Genomic DNA, 22,093 nt, shown 5'->3' with positions numbered 1-22,093 from the left:
AACTATGTGTGGTCAACTTGTTAAGCGGCGGTAGGTAGCCCAACTATTTGTACAGTAACAGGAAAAACAGCTTGGGACTGACATAAGTAAAATGAAACGAGTGGATCAAAATGCGCTAATCTCGACCAACGCAACATGAAATGAGTGTTAGACTATCAAAGTGTGGAAAAAAGTGCTGGAAAGTGTCAGAAAGCTCAGTCTCAGACGCAGGTCATGAGCCTTCCAACATGATATCATACTGTATTTAAATACAGTAAAAGCAAAAGGATAGTGAAGAGCCAATCATTGGACTATTTTGAATAGGAATTCAATAAGATCTGATGTAAATTCTAAGGAACATCTGTGGAAGGAGCAAAAACAATGAAATCTGGAGAAGGGAACTTTAAAACCTAAGAAAATTAACAGAGTGGTACCAACAGTTTGTATGTAAGGCAACTTGTACTGTAACCTGAACTGTAAAACAAAGGCAGTCTCGATGAATAGCCTGAAATTGAGACGATGTGAGATTTGAAAGACTGTAGACGTAGTGGGGCTGAGAGGTCTCTTATCCCCAACCCTTCCAACTACACTATCAGGTCTTCTCAGTGGGGTTTTGACTGATAAGTCAGACTCATGATAACAATAGCTCAGGTCCTGACTATGCTCAGCCATCTAAACACCATTAGCTACCTCATTACACTACTGGCTACTGGTCTAGCAAAAGCACAGTGGTAGCCTAACAGGTACCACTTATCATTACTGCCTTATGACCGCCAATGAAACTATTCGAGACTACCGTCTACAGGAGCCAGACCATCACATTGACATGTAGTGAAAGGACAGCAGTTCTTCTCCCAGAAAAGGCTAAGCGCTCAGTAGATACAGATCGGTTTGGACATGATTAGGAAATGATTCTGCATAGATTTGTTTTCAATAATACCTTTTCTGAATGAATCACCAAGCTATTTTTTTCAATTAGAAATTAAGGATATTGTAACAAACACCGTCAAAGAGAAAGCATGATAAGTCATGACAGTATAATTAGGGGGAAAGAACAAACACATTGTCTGTAGAAAATTTTTTTTTAATGTTTTGCTTTACCTGGTTCCTCCAAAGAGGATGATTCGATCTCCCACCATGCAGCAGCATTGTCGTCTCCGAGGACACGGGCCTTTCCCCTTGGGTTCAACTTTTGTCCATAAAAAGGCTTCTGCACAAACAAATATGTAAAAAAAATATATATAATCCACTGATTATAAAATTGAACACACGAAACAAATAATAGAGCACTAACAAAATACAAAGACATTTGGTCAATGTTCAGTAACAGTTATGTTTAATGTTAATCTGTTAATTTTCATTGCTTCTGCTTTAGATCATTTACCGTAATTTTTACACTATAAGACGCACCTGACTATAAACTGCCACCCACCAAATTTGACAAGAAAACAGCATTTGTGCATATATAAGCCACACTGGACTATAAGCCGCAGCTTTCCTCACTGTACTATGGGAAATTTACATCAAAAGATATCAACCGGTAACACTTTATTTGACAGCGGCATCATAAGACTGTCATAAGCCCAAATGAACCACCATGAAGCTTTGAACCAATTGGCTGCAAAGCTTCATTGCTTCAAGAAATTTCATTAGGCCATCACTGTTCTCTTAGGGGAGACAGTCAACCTCGGCTGCCACCTGCTGTCAACACTGTTGTCGTCTAACATGCCTCCTAGCAAGCATTGCAGTGTTACAGATGTAAAAAACAAGTCAAAATTCATGTTTTGTGCAAATTATTTCATCAGTTACTGTTCTGAGTTGTTTTGTTAATTGCTAGTTATGGAATTTGGTAACACTTTATTTGAAAGCGGTACCATAAGGCTGTCACAAGACCATCATAATTATGACATGACACTGCCATGAGCATTAATGAATGCTTACGAAAGATGTCATTTTGCGTCATCCGGCAAATTATCTCGCTTTGCAATGGATGTAAACGATCCAAGCTGGACAAAAATGTAGTTAGCGACATAATTTGCCGGATGACACTTAATGACATCTGTCATAAGCATTAATTAATGCCCATGATAATGTCATAATTATGACAGTCTTATGACGCCACTGTCAAATCAAGTCTTACCTATTAACCCAAATAAATCAACAAATAAGCTGCACTGGACTATAAACTGCAGGATTCAATATTTGTGAAAAAAGCGGCTTATACTACAAAAATTACAGTAATAGGATTTTACTTCCTCTGATGCTAATCCAGTACTTCTCAAATAGTGGGGCGCAGAGCGATGCCGGGGGGGCGCATGTGACCTCGGGGAACATGCTTTTTTTTTTTTTTTTTGCCGTACTGGAATAAAGTGTACTTGCACATCCACTCAGTGGGTGGCAGTGGCGCTCTCATTTTCAGAGTGCACGCAGTATTTTTGAACTAAGGAAGAGCACTCAGCACACACAGAAAACAGATATGAAGAGCAGTGTGCCGCCGCCGTTTTCGAAAGCTGTTTTCCGACCGGACTCACTCACGGAGCGACCCGCTGTCTTGTCCGGTTCTCACGTCGCCGCCCGAGAAGTGCTATTTTCTGCTTGGGATCGTCACGACGACCACCCTCACCTACGGTTCTACCTCGGCCGCCGAGAATGCGCTTTTTTCGTGCCGTTTGCCTTTTAGCTTTGACTTTTAATACAGCGGGTGATGAGGAAAGACCACTGTTTACTGTGTCTAAAAATAATTATAGCGGACAGCCAGAAGCCAAATCAATTAAGACGCCACTTAAAGACATTAGACCCCAATCTCATTGATAAGCCGCTTGATTGTTTTTCAGCGAAAACGTGCCGAATATTGCCAACAGTCGTCCTGCTTTGTCAGTGTTATATCAGTAAACCAGTGAGCATTGTTAGCATGCTCATTACAAATAACTCCATACCATTGCAAAGGAAGTAATACTGTGAGCAGCTAAAATAAAAACGGTCCTTCTGTCCAAGGACACTCTTTTTTTATTTTATTTTATTCAGTTTTGTTTTTTTGGTCAAATTTTTTGGCATATTGTCCTCATGAGTGAATGTTTGTAATCAATTTTAATTTGTTATTATTTACTGATTTTATTACATTTTATTTTTCTGTATCAAGTGGTCAAAAATGTACCTTGAGTGTATTTTTTACAGTTTGGATGTGACTTTTTTTTTTTTTTACTCAGGCAAACTGATGCGCGTCAAGTCTTCTGTTACAAACAAAACAATGTTAATAAAGTTATACTTTATTATAAGTTGATCTGTTACTTTTTTTCTTTATTAGAAAAAAAGGACACGTTAGTCAGATGCGCATATATAGTAATTTTATAGACAAATGATATTATTTACAGTGGCGGCAGAGAGTTTGGGGGGGGCGCAAAACATTTATGTCTTCCTTGGGGGGGCGTAACAGAAAATAATTGAGAAGCACTGTGCTAATCCATAATGTACTTGGATGCCCATGAATAAAAAAAATAAAGAAACTACAACCTGTTACAGTATATTCAAAAGGTAGCACTTCCAACTGTTACGGCCTCTGCCCCTCCCTCCTGAGCCCTGGCCCACCTCTGGCAGGTGTGCGTGTTTTTAATTCTTATTACAGATTGGACGTCAGACGGGTGGAGCAGCCAAAGGTGATTGCGATGATAATCAGCCCTCCTTAAAAGCAATGGACGTCACCACCTTGTCGCCCGATCAACGTGTCTGTTTCATAAGTCAGTTATATCTCGCATTCTTTTCTTATTTCTCTGATCACCGACTCACGACGTTTTTGCTGTCATCCCAGGTCGTTTCTTGCGTGCCTCGTCGGATTTCACGCCTGCCTCCTTCCCGAGCCTAACGCCCACTCGGCTACCCCGATCAGGAAGCTCCACTGCTTTTGTGTTGGACACAAATAAAGCATTTTGCCTCATTGCTACACCGTGTCTGTGTCTGCATAAGGATCCTTTCCATTCTGCGAATCTTAACACCAACTCTACAAAAGGACGAAACGATTTAATAAATTCACTGGAAAGTATGTCATTGCGGATTTCACAATCTTCTCTTTTCATTACTAAAATAACAACTATGAGGTTATGAAAATGTCAAAATATTTTTTTGTTGACAAAAGCGGGCGCAATGATTATACTTCTCTTAATGCTTCTTCACTTTGACTTTGAAGATGGTTGGGGTCGAGAAGTAATTAGAATACATCAAAAATGTCTATAAATATACTCTTTGAAGTATATAATTTATTAAATGTTTTCACATATTTAATATATTATCCCTTAAGTTATTGCCTGAAAGCATTTTCCAATTCTGGTAACGTAAAGATGAAAAAATTCCTAGGGGAGACACTGCTGGGAAGGATAAAAGCCTGAGTAAAGCATCACATTAGTTTATTGCAAAGATAGTCTTAAAAGAGTTCAATAAAATAAATGAGAATGTTTTAATTGTCATACATACATAGATGTATGCAGCCAAAAGCATCAGTAGTATCTGTTACTAAACCATGAAAATACTACATGCTTACAGTTCGGCTTAGAATTCAAGTGCTGCCACCTAGCGGCACAATGGCTTTCTGCGATCTATAATGCTGTGCACCACATAAGACTATGGGTGGGAACCTCTGGGTACGATTTGCAATACAAGGCTCACGATAAGGATTGTCGGATACAACAATTATCGATACATAGGTTAGGAAATCATTCTATGATACTCTAAAACTAATAAAAAGAAAAACAAGCAACTTTCAATCTTCTGTTGTGAATTGGCATGGGTTTATCACTAGTAGACGTCCAATCCATTTGAACTGGGAATGAATGAATGAATGAACGTTCATTCGCTGCCATCCCTTCCACTTCAAAAGGATTGGACGTCGATGCCGATCAATGGCAACCAATGAGTTCAATTTTGGGACATTTCAAGTCATTTGCTGTTCATTTTGGAGCATTTCTGAATCACTTCTTGTTTATTTTGGTTACAGAACAGGAAGCGACCCAAGAATCCCCCCCAAATGAATAGGCAGCGATTCAAACTCAAAACGAAGTGACCTGTGAATGCCCTAAATTGAATAGAACGTGACCTGTAAATGCCCAGAAACCCAGAAAGACTCGCTGCAAATGCTCTGGTTTCAAATGAATGAACGTTCTAAATAGATTGTTTTTTTAAAACGATATATCCATTCTTGGCAAGAGCATATCAATAACCTTTCGGGAATCAAAGTACCACGATTTCGATATTTTGTTACACCCCTACATAAGACTAAACTTGTTTACATTTCACAGCTAGGATATGAGGGAGAGGCTCAATAAGGAGATGAATTTAAACTTGAAAAGACAGTTTTAATAATCATCACTGTGGAGGGCCACAGCTGTATAAAGCCATAAAGAAAAAATATGACTCAAAATTAGTAAAAGCATTTCATTAAAAAAAAAAAAAAAAATTTTTAAAAAGCATCACCTGGACTGAATTTCCACAGATCGTTGAAGTGCTGGTCCAAATCAGCATTGTATCCACCAAATATGTAGAGGTCTCCCTTGTAACAAACTACACATAAACATAGATAAGACAAGGCAACTATTCAGCTAGTAAACATGAAAATTAATATATGACGGAAAACACTCAGGTGACTTGAAGTTCCGCTGAGACCCCCAATTTGACCGCATTTCAAAATTGTCTTATATGCATGTGTGATACATCATTTGAAAGCTTAAAATCTATTTTCTGGGGGAGGGATTTTGAACAGGAGGGCATTTAAAAAAAAAAAAAAAATTAAACAGCAAAACCCTAACTAGAGGCGATAGCACACGAGAGCAGAATTACAAACGCCATGATTTTAACGTGGTATTATCGGGTACTTACCTTGTCTCTATCCAAAAACTCCATATAGCATGTATCATCGAGTGTCAAGAAACAGATGTGAATGGCCACAGCCGGATTTTTGTGGGACTTTATGGGTGAAACATGGTAATACAACAAAGGTCGTGATGCAGAAATCGCAGACATCAAGGAGTGGTCGAGATGTTCTTTTTCATATATTTACCCTTTTAAACTTTTTTTTTTAAATTCAATTTTTCTTTGTCAAGATCGATTATCATCTAAAATTTGGGAGAAAATGCGACAGTCACAAAAAAATACAATTAATTGGTAGTTATGAGGTAAATATCCGCGACTTTTTTACAGACGCCATTTTTTTCATTGTGACGTTATTTGTTCAAAAGTTTAAAATATGCAAGTGAAACATTTTTAAAGTCGTTTTTTTTTTTTTTAAACAAAATATTAGACATACATTTATGATTCTTAGCTAAAAATGACAGACATTTTGAATAATAAATATAATTACTTCCCTTGTTTTTATGGCTGGGTTGAAACAAAAGCGGTTGCCCGACGTCTGTAAACGGGCGCTTTCAGGGTAAAACGGACAAATTAAAAACAGTTCGGGGCCTTAATGCGCCATGAATCTGCTATGTCAGCATATAGACATATTGTTCTATCAAACACAACAGTTCTTTTGGCTTAAAATACAGGTTTTTTTTAAAGAGGGGTGCAAGAGCAGAAACTTCTTTTTCAGTCTTGTCTGTGTTTTCCACCATATGTATTTGTTTTAATAGAGTGTAATACCACAGATATTAACACCATATTGACAAGTTTCTTACAGGCTGAGTGACTTCTGCGTCCATCAGGTAACACCTGTATCGAAGGGGTGCTTAGCCAACGACTGGTCTGTGTATCAAATACTTCTATCTTGTTGCAGTAGATCTCATTGTTGGAGTGAAATGGACCAAAGCGATCTCCTCGCCCTCCAAATACAAACATTTTTGTCCCGATGATGGTCGCTGAGTGGAAGTCCCGCCAACTGGCAGGAATGCCCTGGAGAGCAAGAAATACAAAACATATTTCAAGAAATAATGCCCCGACTTAAAAAATTGCTTCACATTAGTGATGAAACTTAAATGGGAATTGTGCCACCTAGTGGAGATTTTTAATTACTAGTGACCAAAGAAGAATCAGCGCTTGACTGAAATTTGGTGTAGTTGGAATGTAAAAAAACAAAAAGAAGGTGAATCTATGTAAAATAAATCTGTGAGATGAATCACAGTGTTTAGTAATAGCAGTTAAGGCTTATATACTATATAGAAAATATTTGTTTAACACACAATGATCCAGTTCACACAATAGTGAGACAAAATAGACATTTGTTTTTAAACTCACCGCCACATCAATTAAAGACCAATGCATCGTAGTGGTGTCCAATTTGTGGATGTCATTGGAGAAGCAGTCAGCCTAAGGAATAAGCAACAGTGATTAAATTGTGTGACACGAAATTCATACTTTTTGCCAAAAATTCATAGTGCCCCATGTGACTGCCACGTGTACCAGTAAACATTAGAGAGACGGACACATTAGAACGTTGCATTTTGAAACTAAATTCTCATCTTCAAGTAGTTTATCATACTGCCTTTTAACTGTACGCGAAATTGAATATGAGGAAAAACTCACTAGCTGTTCATATCCTCCGAATATGTACATTGCCTTCAACAGAACGCAGGCAGAATGGCCATCTCTTGCCCCTGGAACTGTCCCAGAAATTCTGGGTGTGTACCATCTGTGGGTATCTACAATGCAGGAATCAATTCATCAATTCAACATCATACCAACACTCATTGTTGGTGTTAGATAATGAATATACCGTATACTGTATATACTCGCGTATAGGTCGCTCCGGCAGATAGGTCGTAACCCTATTTTGTGGTTTAAAAAGTAGGAATTCTAGGTTAACCCTCGTATAGATCGCACCACAATACGGGGGTTTTTGGGCAACTTTTTTGATCAATTTTCGATACCAGTATGACTGAAACATCAAAAACTTGGGTTAATATTATTATACGTCACGTTTTTATCATTTATTTCACAACTTATCCAACACAAAATGCCTACCGCAGTTGACAGTGTTCTCAAAAAAACATCGAAAACGAAAGTAAACTCAACTCACCGGTCCCTCTCTCTGTCAAGTCAGCCACGCAGTGCGTTCAGGTACAGCATTAAACGTCCGCCACATTAGAAGTTAGAACATGATTCGTTACATTAATACAGGAATTATTATTATATGATTTCGATTTTTGTTTATAATTTATTTGTTTTGCTATGTGTAATTGCTATTTGTAATAGTACCAGCAATACTTATTAAGGATTTAGTGTAGGTTTTTGGGCTGTGGAATGAATTAATGGAATTATAATGTATTCCTATGGGAAAATCCTGCTCGACATGCAACCATTTCAACTTACAAACAAGGTCCTGGAAAGAATTAACTTCGTATGTAGAGGTACTACTGTATCTTACGGTAACTCTTTCTCATCATGGATGGAAGCCCTCAAGTTCCTCTTTTTTCGCGCTCCTAGAGCACCCTCTTGAGGTCGCTCGGCAACATTGTTTGTTGTGAAAGCCGAGATAGTATGGAAGTAGATTTGTGTCTTTATTATTCATTAAAAAAATAATTGCTTCAATCAAAATATATATTTTCAATCAAAGAAAAAGTCACTTCAATCAAAAAAGTGTGTTTGAAGGCAAAAATAAATTTGAAACTCAAAAAAGTATTTGAAAACTTTCTCAAATAATAGTCTCAAATATTTTTTCGCATTCAAAAACTTTTTTTCTATGATTACATTTTTTTAAATTTTTGATTGAAGTGATCTTTCTTTTGAAAATATATATGTTGTTGTTTGAAGCAACTTATTTTTTGATTGAATAATAAAGACACTAATGTCCTATCCACTTCAATCAAAAAATTTGTTTCAATAAAAAAAACTTGACTTAAATTAAAAAAAAAAAAAAAAATTCAATCAAAGAAAAATAATTTTCAAATACATTGAATTTCCAATTTATTTTTGCACTGAAACACTTTTTTTTGATTGAAGTGACTTTTTCTTTGAAAATATATATTTTGATTGAAGCAACTTTTTTTGATTTAATAATAAACACACAAATCAACCTCCATGAGATAGCTGCAAGACAAAGTTGCAGATTCGGCCGTAATGTTGGTCTTTTTTCCGGGGCAAATTTTGTTCAAAAGTACGGTACTGGTAGTAAGGTAACGGTAGTATCATGTCTGTATAGTTAACGTACGTAGCAAATTCTGTGTTGCATGCTTTTTCAGTTTCATGACTGTCTAAATTGAGCAATGGTCAAAGTTAGGACAACATATCGGATGTACAGGTCGCACTCGCATTTTTGGGTGAAAATTTTGGCTAAAAATACTGCAACTTAAACGCCAGTGTACAGGACTGTCTCAGATAATTAGAATATTGTGATAAAGTTCTTTACTTTCTGTAATGCAATTAAAAAAACAAAAATGTCATACATTCTGGATTCATTACACATCAACTGAACTATTTCAAGCCTTTTATTATTTGAATATTGCTGATTTTGGCTTACAGCTTAAGAAACCTCAAAAATCCTATATCAAAAAATTAGAATACTTCCTCAGACCAAGTAAAAAAATAATTTTATAACAGCAAAACTAAATCAAACATTTGAAAATGTCCATTGATGCACTCAGTACTTGGTTGGGAATCCTTTTGCACGGATTACTGCATCAATCCGGCGTGGCATGGAGGCAATCAGCCTGTGGCATTGCTGAGGTGTTATTGATGCCCAGGATGCTTCGATAGCGGCCTTCAGCTCATTTGCATTTGTAGGTCTGGTGTCTTTCATCTTCTTCTTAACTATACCCCACAAATGCTCAATGGGGTTCAGGTCAGGGGAATTAGCAGGCCAATCAAGGACAGTGATGCCATGGTCAGTGCACCAGTTACTGGTGGTTTTGGCACTGTGGGCAGGTGCCAGATCATGCTGGAAAATGAAATCCTCATCTCCATAGAGCTTTTTAGCAGATGGAAGCATGTAGTGCTCTAAAATCTCTTGGTACACAGTTGCATTTACTCTGGACTTGATGAAACACAGTGGACCAACACCAGCAGCTGACATGGCTCCCCAAACCATTGCTGACTGTGGGAACTTCACACTGGATTTCAAGCAACTTGGATTTTGCTCCTCTCCAGCCTTTCTCCAGACTCTGGCGCCTTGACTTCCAAATGAAATGCAAAACTTGCTTTCGTCTGAAAAGAGGACTTTGGACCACTCTGCAACTGTCCAGTGCTTCTTCTCCATAGCCCAAGTCAGACGCTTCTTCCGTTGTCTTGAGTTCAGAAGTGGCTTGACCATGGGAATACGGCTATTGTAGCCCATTTCCCGGACACGTCTGTGAACTGTGGCTTTTGATACCTGGACTCCAGCTTCAGCCCACTGTCTTTGAAGCTCCCCCAAATTCTGGAAGCGGCTCTTCTTCACAATTTTGTTAAGGCTGCGGTCATCTCTCTTGGTTGTGCAGCGTTTCCGGCCACATTTTTCCCTTCCAACAGACTTTTTGTGGATATGCTTTGAAACTGCACTCTGTGAACAGCCTGCTCTTTGAGAAATTTCTTTTTGTGTCTTACCCTCCTGATGGAGGGTATCAATGATGGTCCTCTGGACAGCAGTCAGATCAGCAGTCTTCCCCATACTTGTGATTTAGTTTACTGAACCAAGCTGAGTGTTTTTAAGGCTCAGGAAACCCTCGCAGGTGTTTCGAGTTAATTAGATGATTCAGGTGATTAGTTGAATAGCCTACTTGTATACTTTTTCATGATATTCTAATATTTTGAGATAGGATTTTTGAGTTTTCTTAAGCTGTAAGCCAAATTCAGCAATATTAAAATAATAAAAGGCTTGAAATAGTTCAGTTGATGTGTAATGAATCCAGAATGTATGACATTTTTGTTTTTTTAATTGCATTACAGAAAGTAAAGAACTTTACCACAATATTCTAATTATCTGAGACAGTCCTGTATACGGTAAATCAAATGGATGGATGGATGGATGGATGGATTTTTTAAAGTATAACAAAAACGACACTCCTGATAGTTTTTAAATCATCAACAGAAGAGGTGTGTTGTAATGTGTTACATGTACTCCGTTACATTTACTTGAGTAACGTTTGGAGAAAAAAAATGTTCTAAGAGTAGTTTTACTAAGCCAAACTTTTTACTACTACTTGAGTAGATTTGTGGAGAAAAAAACGCTACTCTTACTCCGCTACTTTGGGCTACACAAGTGTCGTTACATTTTTTCTCTTTATTCCACCTATTAATTTTTTTTTTTTTTTTGCTCGCGATGCTATTGCCAAGAGTAGCGCTACTAATTTCACCAATGAGAAGTCGCAACAATAATCACATGACTCTATTACACTAATCAGACGCAAGGTTGTCATTCTATTATCACGCAAGCCTGTTCAAGCCGGTTTTGTAAAGCACCGTAACAAATTAGGTGTTTGACATTGTGTGCTGCCCTCAACATGAATCGAAAGTGCGGATTTAAAACCCAATTTTTTTTTGGCACCAAGTGACCACAGAAAACTGGAGATATGATCCTTTTAATTTAATAATAGTAACTATGAAGGAACTACAGTATTCACTATTCAAACTAGGAATGATTTTCTCCACTAGAGGGCAGGGCACTAGTGCTCTTTGGAAGAATAATGCTTCGTTACTGTTTTTTTTCTCTCTTTAATTTAATTTTATTTTTTTATTATTATTGTTTATTTGGCTTAATGCGGTTATGTAATGGGTTTTTGTACATTGTTTAAAAAAATTTAACAAAAATAAAGTTACTCAAAATGTTACTCATTACTTGAGTACTTTTTAATGGATACTTTTTTACTTGTACTTGAGTACATTTTTTGTATGATTACTTTAACTCTGACTTGAGTAATATTATTTTGAAGTAACGCTACTCTTATTTGGGTAAAATTTTTGGCTACTTTACCCACCTCTGATCAACAGCAATACCATCAAGGAAGTTACACATTAGCCGTACAGAAACGTTTAGATACACATTGTAAGTGTTGTCTACTTACTGACATCAAACGCATACAGCACATTGCAGGCACCCTCTGTGTCATTGCGTCCCCCCCATAAGTAAATGGTTTCATCCAGAAGCACTGCTGTGTGACCATAACGCATGTATGGCACTTCAGGAGCACGGTCATGTGTCACTGGCCTCATTGGGGACAAGTTCATCCAGCGCATGGACACTGTGGCATGAAAGAGTTTTTAAATAAATAACAACTACACCATTGTGTTACTTCAGTTTCCATTGCTTCTCTAACACAGTGATCCCTCGCTATATCACGCTTCAAACTTCGCGCCCTCGTCGATTGCAGATTTAAAAAAACAATGATAATAAAAAAATTAAAAAATACAGTATTTTATTTACAAGTGTTAAGAAACATGCATGTATACATGAACAAATCATTGTTTTCTTTTATATATATATATCTCATTTATTCATAATTGTTACATTTCCAGTGCTTAAAAACCATTCCGTATTGGCCCGAATATAAGACGGTGTTTTTTTGCATTGAAGTAAGACATAAAGTGGGGGTCGTCTTATATTCGCGGTCTAGACATTATACCCATTCAAGACGCTAGATGGCCCCAGATATCATTGAAGCGAATGTTGAACTTGAGGAGTAATGTTCTGTCATGACAGATCTCAGCTACTCTCAAGTTTAACCAGTTTGCATTATTTTATTGCAATGTTTCTCAGGTAACACCTCAGGAACATCTCGGGAATCTGACTGAACTACAGCAGTTTTGTAGATAAGAATGGGCCAAGGTTAGTCCTGAATAATGTGTCAGAACGATCTGCTGCTACAGGAAGCATCTGGTTGAAGTTATTGCTGCCAAAGGCGTGGAAGGGAGGGGGGGGGTCGGTTGGGCACAAAATAATAAATGTGATGGTTCAATTAGTTATTTTTCCCCCTTCAGTCATTGTTTGCATACTATCCTTTTAAAATATGAAAACCTATAAATGGTTGAATTTAGTTAAAGCAGACAGTTTTTTCATCTGTGTGATTTTGACAAAGATCAGATCACATTTGATGGTGATTTTATATAATATATTGCTATAATCATTTGTTTCAGATGTACTATAATTATTTTCTATATAAAAATTAATTTGGTGTTCAAAAAGTCTTTTTTCAAACTTGAGTCCCGAAAAAGAGGGGGTCGTCTTATAATCAGGTCCGTCTTATATTCGGGCCAATACGGTATTAAAATATACATCTTTTAAATTTTACTTTGAGAAAAAAAGGGGAAAACATGTCTTCTATGTATCTCTTTCCAATGCTGTTAAATCTGACATTAGACACGTCGCCCCATATTTATTTAATGTAAATAAGTTCCACCTCCACTCGGAGGATTTTCCCCATTAACCGCGAAAAACGACGGATCACTGTATTACAAAACTACTCATTTGCAGTAGGGAAAAAACTTGACAATTTGAACTCCTTAATATGTCACATAATAAATAAGTGTGACAAATACAAGCCTTGGGTTTAAACACATTATAACTTGCCAGTGTTGAAAACATGCACGTCAATCTGACGTATTGTCTCATAGTCCTCCCCGGAGCAGTAGCCTCCAAAGGTGTACACCTTGTGCCCCACAGCCACAGCAGCATGATTGACTCTCCGTGGCCCTCCTTCAAGGTGGACCGACCAACGCAACATTCCACTGGCCTGCAGCTCTGAAGTCAATCACTTCGTCCCCTGCTACGACCCCATCGGGCAAATGCCCACCATTAAACCTGTGAACACAAAAAGAGGAGTTAAAGGAAACTTGCATGGCAACAGCGAGATCCACCAAGGTCAAGGGAATATTAGTGAGCAGACAGATGGGGAGTAGGTGTAGCCACTTTGATTGGGTTATGACACAATAGTGCTTCGATTTATAGTTGTATTTTTTTAGGATTTGAATTAAATTGAAAATCTTGCATGACAAACTAATGAGCGGCCTGTAACAGTGATTAGGAAATATTGATATGGGCTTCAACGAGACCGCAGCACAGCCAGCACATGATGTCTGGCATGGTGGCAAATTTAGAGTTCAATTCTGGAATGGATCTGGAATTGAATGGGGTTACCCAGAGGAACCCCACGCAAACATGGGAATACCATCCAAACGCTACACAGTAAGGCCAAAGCCCAGATCCGAACTCACTCCCTCAGAGCTGTCAGGAATGCCGCCCCAAGGGGAGAGCTATTACAGCAAAGCATTTGCAGCAACCACTCAGTAGTCTCTCCCTATCCTGTTCCAATGACCCACTTTCTCATGGACCTCCAACCTTTGTTTGCTCTTATAAATAAATCCCTAAGCGACCTTTTCTATTTTGAGGCCCCCCATATCAGAGGGTGACACCAGATCTAGGCAACGATTCTTTTACTTCATCACATATCCTGTATAAAAGTCCTGAGTGAATACACATCCTGGCACATAGTACAGGCAAGTCAAGGCAACATTGGATTCGTACTACAACGAGTACACCTTATGAGTTGTCATATTCTTAGTGAGTACAATGATCTCTTGAAGGCGTGGCGAAATAGGCGCTCAATGCAAGGTGTCAAAACAGATCATGTAGCTGATTTGGGATGGACATTGTTAGCTCACTAGAATCTGAGAAACTGGACATTTTCACTCCTACCTTTAGACAGCCTCTTCCTCCAGCTCGTTAGCTTTCAAAGAAGCTCCCTAACGACGATTCTCTGAATGGCAGCAGGGTGGTCACAGCCACTTCAGAAGATCTTATCGTTATCTTGTCACCACATTAGTGAGACTATTTCCAAGTCAGCTAGGCTAAAGCTACTCTACGGTACCTTGTTTAGCGCGGTGCCGTGAACCGGCTAGAAAATAACACGAGTTACGACAGCGAAGGTTATTTGCATATAAAACCTGGTTGGTCGGTTGACGCCAAAACAGTCATTATGTTCTAAATATTATCAGAGTTACAGTAGAGCTACCTTGGACCAGGGTGGGAGGCGGATAGCTGATGTTTATGGACACAGGCAGGGGACCTTGTGACGTGTTGGCATGGGGAGCGTGCGCCCCCTATCGCGTCACTCAGGACAGAGCTGTCAATCACCTAAATATCATATATAAGGGTAAATATCTATGTGAAGTTGGCGCCGTATGCAAATGCCGGCCATCTTGCGTCGGAAAACAGCTGTGGCAGCGTACGTAGGATGAGGGATTTTCTCCACTAAAACACTCCTAATTTGCTGAATTCTTGACTTGTTTATGAACCCATATTAATGTGGCTATGATTCAGGCTCATTTTTTTTTTTTTTTTTTAACAACTTATATATATATATATATATACAAGGAAATTACTGCATCTCTGGCAATCATGATTCACCAAGTCGTTGAGAATCGAGAAATCAACAGCTATTCGAAATACAATATCCATGTACTTTATGTTTAGCTAATGGTACCGATGCAAAATGGCTGACGAGTGACAACGCCCGACTCCGTAGGCTCACAGTAAGCAAAAGATATCTAGCTTTATATATGTAGTCTCTGAGTGAGACTAGTACTCACTATTCCGGTTCACAGCTACTTTAAGTATGCTGTTTAAGGCATTGCTTCTGAGAATGTTAATTGTTCCCAACAGGATTAACTTGTTCGCTTTTTATTTTACTATTCTTTAAGCACTCTACTGGCCGAGTCAATCCAGATCAGAAAAAAAGTTGTTTATTCCGACCAGGATGCAGATTAAAGCTTGCTGAACTGCAATGGTTAGGTAAAGAGGAGGAATATTCCAATTCTCATCATCCAGGTCATTTTGCATATCTGTCCAATTACAGGAAAGCTTTGTTTGAAGATGTCGCCAATCAGTTATTAGATTTAAGGGTCACTTACTGTTTTGTTATGTAATTTAAATAAAAAAAAAAAAAAATTATAATTATACACTCACCGGCCACTTTATTAGGTACACAATGCTAGTAACGGGTTGGACCCCCTTTTGCCTTCAGAACTGCCTCAATTCTTCGTGGCATAGATTCAACAAGGTGCTGGAAGCATTCCTCAGAGAGTTTGGTCCATATTGACATGATGGCATCACACAGTGCAGATTTGTCGGCTGCACATCCATGATGCCAATCTCCCGTTCCACCACATCCCAAAGATGCTCTATTGGATTGAGATCTGGTTACTGTGGAGGCCATTTGAATACAGTGAACTCATTGTCATGTTCAAGAAACCAGTCTGAGATTATTCCAGCTTTATGACATGGCGCATTATACTGCTGAAAGTAGCCATCAGAAGTTGGGTACATTGTGGTCATAAAGGGATGGACATGGTCAGCAACAATACTCAGGTAGGCTGTGGCGTTCCAACGATGCTCAATTGGTACCAAGGGGCCCAAAGAGTGCCAAGAAAATATTCCCCACACCATTACACCACCACCACCAGCCTGAACCGTTGATACAAGGCAGGATGGATCCATGTCCATGTGATTGGCTGATTAGAAATTAAGTGTTAACGAGCAGTTGGACAGGTGTACCTAATAAAGTGGCCGGTGAGTGTGTGTATATATATATATATATATATATATATATATATACAGGGGTCGCGTTAACCGAATATTTTCCGTCGTTGACCAATTTTTTAAAACGGTGACGGAAAAAACAAGTCCATCCGTCATTTTGACCGGTTGCAATTCACACCCCAGACCACAGGGTGGCGAGTGAGCATATTAATTAGCTATTGTCTCTCTTGATGCATGACGTCGTTGGCCTTACTCTGAAAAAATGTCAAGGCAACTGAGTGTCCGAAGTTTCTTCAAAAAGCCCCAAAACGACGATGGTGTTGATAAAAGAGGTGAAAAAACAGGGACTGCACAAGCGGGCACGCAATTCAAGTCCATGCGCACCAGGAGGAAAGTGTGAGACTACGTTCAGGCCACAGCAGGTGAACTGTTAATTTCATTGTTCCATATGCTACATATGGTAGGCTACCTACTTACTGGGGCCTCAGTGACGTTTCTTATTCTCGCTATATGATTATACAACTTTAACATTTGTTAATAATACGCTCTGCTTTTCCTTTTTAAATGGGCACTTATAAGCGAACGCAAGAAGTAACAACGGGAACATTTTTAAACAGGCATTTCACGGGAGAGCATTTCGACTCTTCGGCCAATCATATAGCGAGAGCGAGTGGATAGTGAGGGGACCGAGAGCAGCTCTTAAGTGTCTCTGTCACGTGACTGTCGTAGCCGGTGTAGGCGCTTGAACCTACACCGGTAACGCGCCCGGCCAAATGGACACACAAGTACGGAAGGTGAATTATGCCAAACAAAGGGTCACCACAATGTCATTATCATCATTTTAAAAATTTAAGTGACGGGTAAAAATATATTATGACCGGATTTTTATGACCCTGTCAGTCAAAATGACAGACAACGAAAAAGTCTAGCGCAACCTCTGTATATATATATTTATATATGAATATAAAACACAGACAAGACTGAAAAAGCAGTTTCTGCTCTTGCACTCCTCTTTAAAAGAAACTGCTATATTTTAAACCAAAACCACTGTTGTGTTTGATAGAACAATATGTCTATATGCTGCCATAGCAGATTCATGGCGCTTTAAGCCCCCGAACTATTTTTAATTTGCCCGTTTTACCCTGGAAACCCCCGTTTACAGACGTCGCGCAACCGTTTTTGTTTCAACAACCCAGCTATGAAAACAAGGTAATTATATCTACTATTCAAAATGTCTGTCATTTTTAGCTTAGAATCATTAATTGATGTCTAATATTTTGTTTAAAAAAAAAAAAAGACTTTAAAAAAATTATTCACTCGCATATTTTAAACTTTTAAACAAATTACGTCACAATGAAAAAAATGTCATCTATAAAAAAAGTCACGGATATCTACCTCATAACTATCGCTAAATTGTATTTTTTTGTTACCGTCGCATTTTCCCTGATATGTTAGATGATATATAATCGCTCCAAAAAAAGAAAAATTGAAAAAACGTTTAAAAGGGCGACCCTTGTTATATTACCATGTTTCACCCATAAAATCCCCCCAAAATCCGGCTGTGGCCTTTCACAGCTGTGTCTTGACCCTCAGTGATACATGCGACATAGAGTTTTTGGATCAAAACAAGGTAAGTACGCGATAACATCTTGTTAAAGTCATGGCGTCTGTAATTCAGCTCTTGCGTGCTCTCACCTCCAGATAGGGTTTTGCTGTTTAAAAAACTTTTTTTTTTTTTTTTTAATTCCCTCCTGTCCAAAATTTTTCTTCCCCCAGAAAATTGAGATTTTAAGCTTTCCAATGATGCATCACACATGCATATCGGACAATTTTGAAATTTGGCCAAATTGGGGGTTTCAGAGCAGAACTTCAAGTCCCCTGAGTGTTTTCCACCAGAACTTCAAGTCCCCTGAGTGTTTTCCACCATATATATATATATATATATATATATATATATATATATATATATATATATATATATATATATATATATATATATATATATATATATATATATATATATATATATATATATATATATATATATTTGTGTGTGTGTGTGTGTGTGTGTGTGTATATATGTATATATATATATATATATTTTTTTTTTTGTGTAGTATTAGTTTAAGCACTCTTTTTTCTTTTTCTTTTTTTGAAATTTAAGAACTGTTCACCTTATTCAACATGTTAAATCAGCGTCGGATGCCGTAACAACTGATCTCATCAACACACCAACACACAAGACATGAACAGGAGGTGATGACTGTAAAAATATAGTGACTGATAACTAATGGTGAAAAGTGGATTACCATAATGCCAACTCAGAAACTGAGTACTACACAATTCTCAGTCTTTTTTTGTTTTTGTTTTTTTCCCCCCAGGAATTATCTTAAATGTAGAAAATCACAAAGTCATTTGAAACAAATACTGTATCTGAAGAAAAAGGCCTGTTTCAGGGTATGAAGTAACATAAGTGTTATTCATCACAATCAGTAGAGGGCGCTCACCAATTCATATTTGTGCATAAATTTAGCAGAATGGTAGGATTTCAATTATTACTGAGTAGTTGTAGCTTGTAACATAACACCTCTTCTGGTACTGGGCAAAACATGAGCAGAAGCTCCAGCTAGATCACACACTTGCACACACCACCACACTCTTGAGCATGCCATTTTAGCTAGTCATTAAAAATTGTGCCAGTAATATAGACTACGCCAAGCATCAATCATGGAGCTAACAATATTAGAGTACAGTTTATTCTAGACTTTACACACATTTGATAACCTCAGAGAAAGTTCATAATGGAAGGGTTGTGTTATTCCCTAGCTAGTGTAGCATTTTTCTTACACTGCTCCCATTATGCAGCATTACCTCATACCTTTTCCTTTAACTCTAATGGCTAATGAAATGAATCACTGATTTTATCAGGACTGGTATTCGTGTCTCCTTATTTTGCTTTTGGCCAATTAATTAATTAGCATGAACACAAAGTAGCACTTTATTTGCCTTTAACATGGATTGTGAAGCATTAAACAAGGCATCTGAAGACATTTTGGCACTTTGACTTTACAAAGTATTGGATTACAAAGGGTTGGGTTTAGACTTATCAACCTTGTTTCAAAGGTTCAGGCTGTTGTGAAAGTAGAGACTTGTCCAAGGATTATGGCACTGAGAAAACATTACAGCTGCCATGGACTTGCCAGCATCACTACTCAGTTTGATCCTCTTTAGGGGTGCTTTAATGGATTTGTTGTGTGCAGGCATTTTGTCCCGATGCCAGCTGCATGACATGCACAATGGCCAGACTGTGCACAGTGACAGCTGCCAAAAGCTGCTACTTTGAACTCAAATTGGTGATTAATATATATAAATAGTAGACACAGGCAAAAAAGATGGAGAGCTATAAAATCTTAGGTGAATAAGACCGAGTCTACATAAATAAAGAGCTGTCGCAATCGTGAGAGTAGTATACACACAAAGAAGCTTATACAAACCGTGATCACTCAAGCTTCCCAAAACCTGTCTACACAGCAGTACCGGTACTTTCTCACACTGTTGATATTACACAATTGCAGTTAGATGATGTTATTGCCTGGAAGAAATCCCAAAAAACTGGGGATGTGGCAAGCGTAACAATCATGTCTGGGTCACTTGCATTTTGCTTGACCCGTTATACGTAAGCCTCATTTTTCTTAATGATCTGGGAAATGATACTGAGGCATTCCCACAGTTACTGTAAACCCCAGTGGTTGCCTGTCAAGGCCTTCCTGTTGGCCCAATATAACCAGAAATCATGATCATATGTTTTGAATATGATTATAATTGTTATGATAAAAGTTAAATTAACTTATGACATATTTCACAACGTGGCACGGTGGTTAGCCCGTCCACCTCGCATTTCTGAGATTGTTGGTTCACTTGTGGGTCTGGCTTTCCTGTGCAGTGGCGCCTCCAGAAGTTTTTCATAGGGGTGGCCAGATGGGGCCACTTAAAATCTTGGGGTGGCACACCAAAAAGCCATAATTTCAGGTATTTATTATATTATCGCAGTAAAAAGGTCAGGGGAAAACTATCAGAAATACTTAAGGACACGGCTACTGATATACTTTGGTGTATTGTGTAATATTTGATGTTACTAATGATTTAATGCAGGGGTCCCCAACCTTTTTTGCAACACGGACTGGTGTGATTTGTATCTTTTTTCACGGACCGGTGTTCTGACAAATTTTGCAACCCATCAAAAACTGCAACTATTCGGTTCTGCGCATGCGCTTAACATTAAAAATGGCTGCGACTGCAGCGATTCCAAATAACACAACAAACTTTCTTTAAAGAAAGGAATAATGACTTACGTTTGATAGTGGATGGACAAAAGTTCTCCTCAGACCCATCCTGCCATGTTAGCTGCACACCGCTCTCTCACCATGAATGCCTTCGCCGTGTCGTTAAGCATGAATGAAGAAGCCCGCTTTACAAAGATGCGTAGCAAGGTTTTCAGTGTTTTCGTAGCGCTGTCAGGATATTCCGGAATGACTTTGTCTCAAATGTACATTTAAGGTCGCCATCATTTGCGATCTCTACAAGCTGATCGTCCTGTTGCACAGACATGCTCGAATCACTCAGTTTATTCACAAACGGGTCACGAATCCACTCCTTCACAGTTCGTGAGTCTTCAAGGTTGTAGGCTCATCTTCTGGCTAGTCAGGTGCCCTTTTTCGCCGTAAAAAATCTCTCCAAAGGCGTCTGTTTTCCAGTCATTTTCGCTAATGTGGGGGAACAAATGTGCTGCCCCCGGGGGCCTAGTCATACGTTATTATGGAGGACAAACGGACATAGATATATTATATATACAAAACAAGATGTACTGCTTGCAGTCCAATCAATGGATTTCTATGACGGCATTCTAATCTATACTGTAGTATTATATCTAGTGTAGACAGGGATATTGATGTGTTAAGCAGGGGCACAGGCCAAAGTTAATTCGTCCAGAATGTGGTCGTTAATAAAATATTATTTCTGTGCGGCACGGTATTAAATGCCGTCAGATGGGGACCCCTGATTTAATGTGCATAGTCCATAATCTATAGTCCTGGCTGTGCATTTGGGATGAAATGCATAACTGATGCTACAACAATCTAACGATATACTGGCAAGCGGGGTGGCCAACAAATTTACGGCCACCCCTGTCCACCCCCTGGTGGCGCCACTGTTCCTTTGTGGAGTTTGCATGCTCTCCCCACGCCTGTGTGGGTTTTCTCTGGGCAGGCACGTGCAGAGGGAGGGTGCTTGAGCACCTGCCCCTTTGCCCCTACGTGCCCAAAGTGCCCCTTTTGACTTGGCTTTTTTTGTTTGTGTGTAAGTGTCTGCTGGCCGACTGTGCAGGCGCGCCACCGAGTACTTTACTTGAACATCGAAAACAACTTAAAAAAAAAAAAAAACGCCGTCTGCTTGCTGCTAGCAAGTCGCCGCATAACCCCTCCCCCCTGCACACCCACTCGCTTGCTGGCTCGGCTAGTGTCGGGCCACTCGTCGGCTACCCCACTGGCCTCCACACTGGGGCGCCGAGTAACAGCCCCGTGGCTTCCGCATCACATCGCAACACTCCGGTGGGACCCCGATGTCACACACGCGCTCCAGCGCGGAGGCCGGTGTTCTGACAAATTTTGCAACCCATTAAAAATTGCAACTTTGGGT

The 22,093-nt window shown here is 38.9% G+C and overlaps 1 protein-coding gene across 3 annotated transcripts in view; it reads right to left on the bottom strand.

The window, feature by feature from the left end:
• The window catches only part of klhdc3 (kelch domain containing 3), a 52,837-nt gene extending 31,728 nt beyond the window's left edge, over window positions 1-21,109 (bottom strand). The window contains exons 1-8 of one of the 3 annotated variants that reach the window (XM_057849182.1): window positions 20,752-21,109; window positions 13,433-13,663; window positions 11,931-12,107; window positions 7,480-7,595; window positions 7,192-7,263; window positions 6,636-6,849; window positions 5,440-5,526; window positions 1,081-1,189 (exon numbers count right to left, since the gene is read on the bottom strand). In XM_057849182.1, the coding sequence (XP_057705165.1) occupies window positions 1,081-1,189; window positions 5,440-5,526; window positions 6,636-6,849; window positions 7,192-7,263; window positions 7,480-7,595; window positions 11,931-12,107; window positions 13,433-13,586 (929 nt within the window). In that variant the 5' untranslated portion in view covers window positions 13,587-13,663; window positions 20,752-21,109. Of the gene's footprint in view, window positions 1-1,080; window positions 1,190-5,439; window positions 5,527-6,635; window positions 6,850-7,191; window positions 7,264-7,479; window positions 7,596-11,930; window positions 12,108-13,432; window positions 13,664-14,557; window positions 14,954-20,751 lie in introns of those variants that run through there. The other 2 variants (XM_057849181.1, XM_057849180.1) reach the window with 2 other exon arrangements.
• Between the last annotated feature and the right edge of the window lie 984 nt (window positions 21,110-22,093).

Source organism: Corythoichthys intestinalis, chromosome 10, assembly GCF_030265065.1.
Source record: "Corythoichthys intestinalis isolate RoL2023-P3 chromosome 10, ASM3026506v1, whole genome shotgun sequence".
NCBI classification, from domain to species: Eukaryota; Metazoa; Chordata; class Actinopteri; order Syngnathiformes; family Syngnathidae; genus Corythoichthys; species Corythoichthys intestinalis.
Note: the sequence above shows the minus strand (reverse complement) of the source record. Positions and strands in the feature narration are given on the sequence as shown.